Genomic DNA, 9,521 nt, shown 5'->3' with positions numbered 1-9,521 from the left:
GGTGAGCAGCTACCTACTTAATGCTAGTCACATTCATGTTTCAGAGCTAAGTGTATTCTGCGTATAAATGTGACACATTCGAAATAGACACTTAATACTTTGTCCGTTTTTATATACCTACAGGAAGAACAACTCAGGGCTGAAGAAGAAAGGAGACTGGAGGAACAAAGGTGAGTAAAACATTAAATCTCTGCACTGTATAAGAATGAGCTGCTTGCCATGGAAATTATCTGGTATTCCAGTAAAAATCCATGATGGAAAAACAGTAACAATATAAACTAGGATGACTGCTACTCATTACACACAGAGGTGATGGTGAGGGGCAGACACGTGCATTTAAAAGATATTATTCACATCTTGGGCAAAATCTTTCTTCAGCTGTAGACACACACGCATACACACACACACACACACACACACACACACACACACACACACACACACACACTTGACACCACCTCTATGTGATATGTAGCTGTCTCACTTGTGTTATTGATCTAACAGTCACACTTCAAAGGAAGTTTACATCCTCTCCACTTTGGTGTAAGCAATACATAAAGCTTTTGTCTACTTTTATTGTTCACAAGAATTATGCGTACAATGGTGTGGTTTGAATAAACGTAATGTTGCTGATAGAAAAATATAGGAATCATATGTGCTTATAGGATTCAAAATAACCAAAGTACAAATGCCGAATGAAAAGAAATATGATTGGTAAAAATTTGCCGAATCAGTGAAGGTCAGACTAGGGTCATGAGAAAAACGAAAACTTTGTTAGATTGTTGCAAATACCAGGTGGGAGTGGAGTGAATAAGCACAAGCTTTGTATTTCTTCCAGAATGAAATTTCCACTCTGTGGCAGAGTGTGCGTTGATATGAAACTTCATGACAGATTAAAACTGTGTGCCAGACCAAGACTCGAACATGGGACCTTTGCCTTTTGTGGGCAAGTGCTTACCATCTGAGCTATCCAAGCACGACTCACAAAGGTCCCGAGTTCGAGTCTCGGTCCGGCGCGCAGTTTTAATTTGCCACGAAGTTTCATATCAGTGCACACTCTGTTGCAGACTGGAAATTTCATTCTGGAAACATCCCCCAGGCTGCTAAGCCATGTCTCTGCAATAATCTTTCTTCCAGGAGTGTTAGTTGTGCAATGTCTGCAGGAGATCTTGTGTGAAGTTTGGAAAGTAAGAGACACGAGGTACTGGTGGAATTTTTATTTATTCTTATTGAAAAGGAGAAGCATACTAAATTTCCTTGAAAGTAAACAGCCACAAACGTGTGCATTACACTGATTAAAATGACAACATTATGAAAAGGATCGTTGCTACTCACCAAAAAGCGGAGATGCTGAGTTGCCGGTAGGCACAACAAAAAGACTGTCAAACAAGTAGGCTTTCTACCAAAAAGTTCTCTCTCTCTCTCACACACACACACACACACACACACACACACACACACACACACACACACACACACACACGTGCGCAACTCACACATACATGATTGAAAATATGTGAAAAACTTGATAATTCTTGTTGCTTACATTCATGGCAGCTGTAATTATGTGGTGGACATATTTATGTTAGAGATTTATGATAAATAAAAACTGTGTTGCTGATTTGATAAAGTGGCCCATGTGTTAGGTTGTATGTATATTTCGCACTTCATTAATCATATGTTATTTACATTATCTTTCTTTTACAAACCTTAGCAAAATATTTGAAGAGCTTCACATACGTCATTGCAAGGCATCAGAAACTGAAATACAATCACTAACATAAGTGACCTGCTTACTGATAACCATTGTATAAATGCTAGTTTTCTTTGTGCTGTATTTGCTTCAGTTCACTCAGTCACAGGCCTAGCAAAAGATCTTCTGGCAAAATATTTTAAAAAAAGGTAACTGCAGCTGATGGGCTTTTAGTCCATGCATGTTCTACCTTTTACAGATTAAAGGGTTTTAGTTGACAGAGATTTCAGTAGCCAGTCCCTTGTGAGGACCTGACTGCAACTGCCTTCTTTCAAACTGAATGATTTTTATACAGCATCAGTATTCTGAATCTATGGTTACTTCTTGATTTTCTTGGTGACTTTTTCAAAACCATACTAATGTCTTCAGATTTTGTTTTTCTGATTGTTATTGCTCACACCAAGGGTCCCATACAACACTATCACAGTTGGAATAGGTGCCAGAATCTCTTCTGCGCAAGCAAAAGTAGGCCTTTCTGTTGTATTATTCCACAATTACATAAAAAGGGAAGTGGTCTGTAATTTGAACAGTCTGTTCCAGAGTGCTGGTTGATTCAGTGTTCTTTTACAGGTGTTCCCTTTTCAGTCACCCTTTTGTTTTATTATCAGGAAAAGGCTGCACAATAGAAAACAATGTTTGGAGAACTTGGGACCCAGCATATTGCAGAAGTCAGATGAACCTATTACCTGACAGATTGGAGACGTGACCAGGGCGGCACACCAAAGAAACAGGAAAAGGTGGCAGTAAGAGTGTACACTCTGCTATCCCCTACAAGTGGAGCATTGTCACCCACTACACGTCGAAATGAATGCACCATTCATAGCACAATTAAAAGTTTACCAGAACACAATGTTTGACAGTGCTCCGTACACACCATTAGTCCCATGAGATGTGTTCACAGTGTACTGTTTATTAATCCATGTTTTTTCATGGTAACCGTGGTGTTTTTAATGCGCTGTAAGACCTGATATTGTCAGGCGAAGGAGATACTGACAGATGTTTGTTTATTTGTTAAAAAGTTTGGAATTCATGATCAGCCATCAGCAGATGTATGAAAATAAACATGAAAATTGTCTTTCAGTTAATGCGTAGTAACAAACTTTAAAAAACTTACACATTTACAAATTATTAAAAAATAAAAATGTCAAAAAAAGTACCATGCGTACGAAAGACTCAGTACTTATGTACAATGTTGGCACAGTACGATTGTATAAGATGCATTCAAAAAAAAGAAGAAGAAGAAGAAGCAGCTAGAGTCTGGAATGCGCAAACTGGTGACAGGAGGGTAATATCGTGGCACATATAACGAGGTGTGATTCCGACCATTGCATGGAAGTTCACAGCTCGTCGCAAGAGGGCTCAGGAGCATGTCACGTGACTATACAGAGCTAGCAGCAGCATGCATCAATTGTCCAATGCTGCTAGTCGCATTGCAAACAGTGACATAGAGGAGTCAACAGAAGACAAAGATGGCTCCCTTCTGATTCACGCCGTGCAGCATGAGACAACAGTGAATACCCAGCATTTCTCGCAAACGTTGACCACTCTCTGCCAAGCGATCAAATCAAAAGACCAGGCAGTCTCACCTGTGGGGTCGTTCTGCTCCACGACAATGCAAAGCTTCATACAGCCAACACAGTCGTGGCATTCCTTCAGAAATTCAAGTGGAAGGTTCTTGGCCACCCTCTGTATAATCTGGACCTCTCTCCCTGTGATTACACCATTTTGGTCCCCTTAAAAATTCTCTGGTGGGCAAACTATTCACCTTGGATGACGACGTCCAGCTGTACGTGTGGAACTGGTTAACATCACAGCCCCGGGAATTGTATGAGACAGCTCTTGATGTCACAGTGGGAGAAGTGGCTCAAAAGCCAGGGTCAGTACTTCTAACATACAGGTACTGGTTTCTGTAATTATGCCTCCGGCTCATTTCTTTTTGAACGCCTCGTATAAGTAAGATTAAGTCAGATCAATGGAAACTGACAGAAAATTGCATATCCGTAGATCTGGAAAACATTGTACATAGATACTGTTTCTTTAGTAAGCATGGTACATTTTCTTACTATTTTTGTTTCAATAATTTTTAATTAATGCATATTTGTCATGATTTGTTAAGTGTACATTAACTGAAATACAATTTGCTATTTGATTTGAAGATCATTGTTGGTAACCCAAAACCGGTAATCATCCAGTTGCAATTTTATTTTTTATTGCAATCAAGACTATTAAAATTTTTAACAAATAGTGTAGAAAGTCTTTATTGAGCATTTGTCATCTTGGTTTGTACACAACAACTTGTTTATTCTGCCACCTTCTAAAACCCAACCCCATAGACAGAATAATTTGTCTCGTTTTGTATCCAGAATGAATTTTGAGTGTGCAGCACAGTGTGCACCTATTTGAAACTTCTTGCCAAATTGCCTGTAATAGGCGAAGGTACCAAGTTCAAAGCCCAGTCCGACACGCAGTTTTGTTATGCCTGAAAGTTTCAATTGGTCTTAAAGTTCTCTTGCCAGCACCAAGTCTAATTCAATGCAACAAAAGCTGTGACTTTTCTCTAAGTTGGTATATCATTTTATTGTTTCTAATGTCACATAAATTGCTGCCTAATAACTAATTTATCCATATTGCCAGTGGGCTATATATAGAGTTCACTTTGCTTCTTCTTCCTAGGTAATAGGTACTTGAATCCCCTTCCACTGGGATAAAGTCCTGTGTGGCAGAAATGATACACTGGTGAATTAAATTTGGCCTGTCTGTTCCATCACCTTTTCTGTGAACACTATTGTTCACTTCTTATCAACAATAACAAATTTACCGACGATAACAAGAAGTCATCACTGCTGCACACAAAGATATTGTCTGCACTCACTTTCGGTGCACTGCTTTGAATTGGAACTTCCCAGTTACATGACCAAGTTAGTCCCTACTAAGGCCGAATCTATTGTTTGCTATGTTAAGTAATAGAAAGTGCAGAAAATATGACAACAACATCTAAATATGGAGTACAAAATAAAAGAATCGAAAATTGATCATTCATTCTTTAGAAGCTGGATGTGGGAAAGGACAAATTATTGAAAGTATGTTGCTTGATTATCTTCATATGCTGTTTGTCTTTTTTGAGGAATTTCTTAGTTCTTTTGCCATTATAATGTTCTGTTATTCAGTTTTTTATGACACATTCCTTATATCCACCAAAAAACAGGCCGCAGTTGCAGATGATATTACTTGTATTAAAATAGCTTCTAGTCACTGATGCCAGTTGACCTGACCAAACAGAAATGGATTTAGTTTATCACAATGCTGTGTGCAGAGTTCTTTGTTGCAGGGTATATATTTTACTATTGGTTTTCAGAGTTATGTGATGTATAAACTAACTTTGAAGTTGCTTTGCCCTTTCTTCACAGTTTAAACGTTTTAAGTTGCACATACTGTATATTAATTATAAAAATTAAAGTACCTCGATGTGTTCCAGAAAACGCGAGGAGAATGAAGAAGCTATGCGGAAGCAAAAAGAGCTGTTGGAAAAGGAGGAGGAAGAGAAGAGAAAACTAAAAGAGAAAGAAGATGAGGAAAAGAAGAAGAAAAAGCGACAAGAAGAGGAGGAAGAGAAGAAGAAGCGAAAGCAACTGGAGGAGGAAGATAAGAAGAAGAAAAAACAGCAGGAGGAGGAAGAAAGGAGACGGAAGAAGCAACAGGAAGAGGAGGAGAAGAAGAGAAAGAAACAGCAAGAGGAGGAGGAGAAGCGCAAGAAGAAAGAGGAGGAGCGGAGATTGCGTGAGCAGGAGGAGGAAGAGAAGCGGCGGAAGAAGGAGCAGGAGGAGGCAGAGCGTCAGCTGAAGGAGGAGGAAGAGAGGGAGAAGAAGAAGAAACAGCAGGTGAGATAAATGTTTTAGCAAAGAAAAAGTGAGTAATCTTTCATGTGGGATGTTCATGAGGTACACAGAGAGTAAAGAACAGAAAACAATTCTGGTCCATATGAGGGGTGAAAATAAACGTTGTTATTATCACCTCCCCACTCCCACTCCCCAAAAGTGGTAATTAAAAATGTAAAATTACGCCTCAATAATTATCTAAAGGTTGCCACCACAAAGCTGTGTGACACTTCTGCATTTACATAAACAAATATTTGAAGTATTTATTTGTAACTACTTGAAGTGCTTCTTTGTGGCTGAAATTCTAGCCATGTAATGTTTCACACTATTGTATGGGAAATAATGTCATACACCTAGGCCACGACTAAATTTGACTGAAACCTCAACATTCCCATTTTAGACTCCACAGGAAAAACAACAGTGAGTCTTGCATCGCACTCCAGCGAACGTGCGTCTCAGTAGGTGTTAAACTCAATATTCATTCTTTGTGCGTGTACGAAAGATTACCAGAATCTCCCTATTTATTCACAGTGCAGTGACAAGAGTTCAGCAACATATATTGGTATGATATACACCATATCTCTGAAAAACTCGCACACAACTATACTTTCTCAAAGAAGCCTATACTTGCTGCACTAACTGAAGCACTTTCACTTATCTTCCTTCTGAAGTATGGATTTTGAAATCTGAATGTTTCCAAAAAGAACCAAGACACTTCCATTAGCATCATTTCACTTTAAACATTCAACAATTCATCCTGTAAATGCAATGCAGACATCTGATGAACATTTGGAAGCCAGTAACGGGGAGTAATAATAGGATGTTTTAATAATAGTTTAGTGGTTGATAGCTGTATTAAAAACTTATTCTATCGTATCACCAAAGATTTCTCAAAATGTCATCTAGAGATAAAATAGCTTTGAGATTTTGATTTCAAGGCAGAGAAGGATACCTCTTAACCAAAAGCTGGAGTTGCTTACAGAAGTGTGCGGAATTGGACTTTGAGATTGTGTGGACCCCATAGCAATATGATGTTCCTTGTGGAAATTTTAAAGTAAGTTACGAAGTCGTTGAGTTGATAGCTTATTATTTTGCTACACCTGTTTTCATGAGACTTCTTATGTAATCCTTTTAACCTTAAGTAAGGAGCAAAGTACTTTCGGTAAATTTCAGATAATGATCTGAAGGTAAGCTCAAATTAATCGTTCACTCTCCGTAAGTCCCTCAGTGCATTGGCTGACAGAAGTAGCATTTTGATAGAAACTGAAAGTCATATATGATTTCGGGCCAATGTTAAGTTGTCTCTGCTCACTACCAACATTACCTTTCAGTACTGTTTGCTAATACATTGCAGTAATTGTAAACATATTATTTCTATGTAAACATTGTCCTGCGATTATGATACCATATACAGAGGACATCCAGTCCTAGTATTTGAGACTAACAACATATGTGTGTGTGAACTTGTACACACACTGAACACAGTATTGTCTGATGGTTAAAGTTGGGTGCACTGATAAAGCTGCCGGTAATGGCTGAAGCCACTTGACTTCTATTGAAAAAGCTACCTCTGCTGCACTGAGTGTGTCTGAATGAACAATTAGTAAAAATGATTGAACAAATGGCTAATATTTTGAACACTCCCACCTCCCCCCCTCCCCCCCTGCGCACACACACACACACACACACACACACACACACACACACACACACACACACACACAGTGAATATTCTCTCCTTCTTGATGCAACCTTCATATTCATTTCGGAGGGACTTCACCTTCCACCAGACTTTTCCTGTAAAAGAATATTATTACGTAGTAACAGGCACTGGTGGGTTAAACATGGTCTATTATCCAAATTTCAAATTGGTTTAACTTCCAGCTGACAATAATTTCTTGTAAGTAATAACAAGAACAGACTCTCATTATGGTTGTGAGTCAAATTTGGTTCTGTGTTGTATATAGGTCTCTCTAGTCACTGAGTCCCAACATCACAGAAGTTTGCCATGGCACGCTGCACAGCTCTACAAACTCTGAGCTCCTGCCTGCTCCGATGTCACAAGCAGCCATCCGATACTCCCAGAGTATCTCCAACATAAATCATCACATCAATCCAAACAGAACCTAATTTCCTTTGACCTGTAACTATTATTACTTAAAATAGTCTTTCTCAATTCAATTCTCAATCTTATACATGTTTCTCTCTCTCTCTCTCTCTCTCTCTCTCTCTCTCTCTCTCTCTCTCTCTCTCTCTCTCTCTCTCCCCTCCCCCCTCTCCATCCCCCCCCTCCCTCCCGCTCCCCTCCCTCCCTCCCTTTTCTGCTGTCTACCACCCAATGTCTGAACTATGCCATGAATGGTTTCATTCACAATTTCCATCCAGGACTTTGTAGTGTTGCCTCTTACTTTACTGTTATGTTTATTTTGTGGCAGGAGGCGAAGAAGATTGAAGAAGCAATGAAAAAGGAAAAAGAGAAGGCAGCACAAAAACGGGAAGAAGAAAAGAAGCGTAAAGAAGCTGAGAAGGAAAAGAAGAAAAAAGCAGAAGAAGCAAAGAAGAAAGAAGAAGAAGAGAAAAAGAAGTAAGTGGATCAGTAAATCCTTGCAGTGTTTGATAGACACTTAACTCGATAGTTGTGAATTGTTGCTATTATTCTTGACACTCTCAGAAATTCGTTAACAAAAATCCACAGCATGCTGTTCTGTGCAAGTATGTCACATAGTATTTGTAATATTTTTAGTCTACTAGCAGCTTGTGTTGATATATACCATGGGATTGCCCTCTGTCAGAGAGGAGTGTAACTGTCATTGTCTTGTATTGAGTACTATCAGCTGCCAGGTGCAACCTTTCTCCTCGAGGTAGCAGGCCCGCGCTTTAAAAGTCTGAAGAAGGCATACTGTAATTACCTCAATCAGATGAAAGCCTGCCAACTCATTGTGTTAAAATTGTGGTCAGCTTATGCATTAGCAGTGAATTATCTCCCTGATTAGTTGCCTATGGTGTATCAAGACTTGTGTTTAACATCAGAAAACTGTGAAGCAAGGTGGAGTACTAATAAATTGTTTCCATTATGCCAGTATTTCATTACCTTATGCTGTCTGTGTTGGGCTGTGCTGTGGTTTATAAACTGCAACTGTTTGACATAAAACATAAATTAAAACAATTATCTGTGCCAGCCACTTTTATATCCTTCCACAATGTGTTTCGAGGACTTACACCCTCATTTTCTGGTGGATTCCTACATCTGTATTAGTCAGCCACAATATTATTGCACCTGGGAGTGAGGATGCTGCAGTTAGCTTGTGTGTTTACCTTTGCACTTGAAGCTGATCAGAATGTGTTCCGGTGTTTTGGCGACCAGACAAGTTGCTCATGAAGCTGTCCGGACTTCCACAGTGCAAATAACAGTAAAAAAAATTTGTATGGTTTTCATTTACTGTAACGTCACCGCTTGTTTCCGATAATGGCCATGGGTGTTAAAGTGCAGTAATTTCAAGATTGGGTAGTACCGTTTCTGGGGCATTTGCGCTGCCCTTTAGTGTTTGTGGTTCCTTTTCATGTATGTGCTGTCCTTTAGCGATGAATATTAATTTTTGTAATGATCCTCTGCATTCTTTTTACTGGAACATCTTTCAAGTGATATATTATCTTCAAAATTTGTAATTCGTGTACCATGTTATAACAAGTGACAAATTATACCTTTTTTGTAGTGAAATAAAGTTCAAAGCAAATAGCTTAGGCACATATCCAGTAAACGAATCTCTGTGAGCTAATCTACTGATCCACCTGAAGATAAGTGTGGAAACCATCAAAACATGTCAAGAAGGAAAATAAGTGACTGAAAAAGATAATTGTTGTAATTCACCTTTTGAGTATTCCCCCACCCCACC

At 39.0% G+C, this 9,521-nt stretch overlaps 1 protein-coding gene across 1 annotated transcript in view; it reads left to right on the top strand.

Moving 5' to 3' along the window:
* Nucleotides 1-9,521, top strand: part of LOC124719725 (GRB10-interacting GYF protein 2) — a 183,311-nt gene that overhangs the window by 115,915 nt on the left and 57,875 nt on the right. The window contains exons 16-18 of the mRNA XM_047244928.1: nucleotides 124-170; nucleotides 5,229-5,631; nucleotides 8,139-8,212. Of these exons, the coding sequence (XP_047100884.1) occupies nucleotides 124-170; nucleotides 5,229-5,631; nucleotides 8,139-8,212 (524 nt within the window). The remainder of the gene's footprint in view (nucleotides 1-123; nucleotides 171-5,228; nucleotides 5,632-8,138; nucleotides 8,213-9,521) is intronic.

This window comes from Schistocerca piceifrons, chromosome 11, assembly GCF_021461385.2.
Source record: "Schistocerca piceifrons isolate TAMUIC-IGC-003096 chromosome 11, iqSchPice1.1, whole genome shotgun sequence".
Classification (NCBI taxonomy): Eukaryota; Metazoa; Arthropoda; class Insecta; order Orthoptera; family Acrididae; genus Schistocerca; species Schistocerca piceifrons.
The sequence above is the reverse complement of the archived record's forward strand: the minus strand, read 5'-3'. Positions and strand labels throughout refer to the sequence as shown.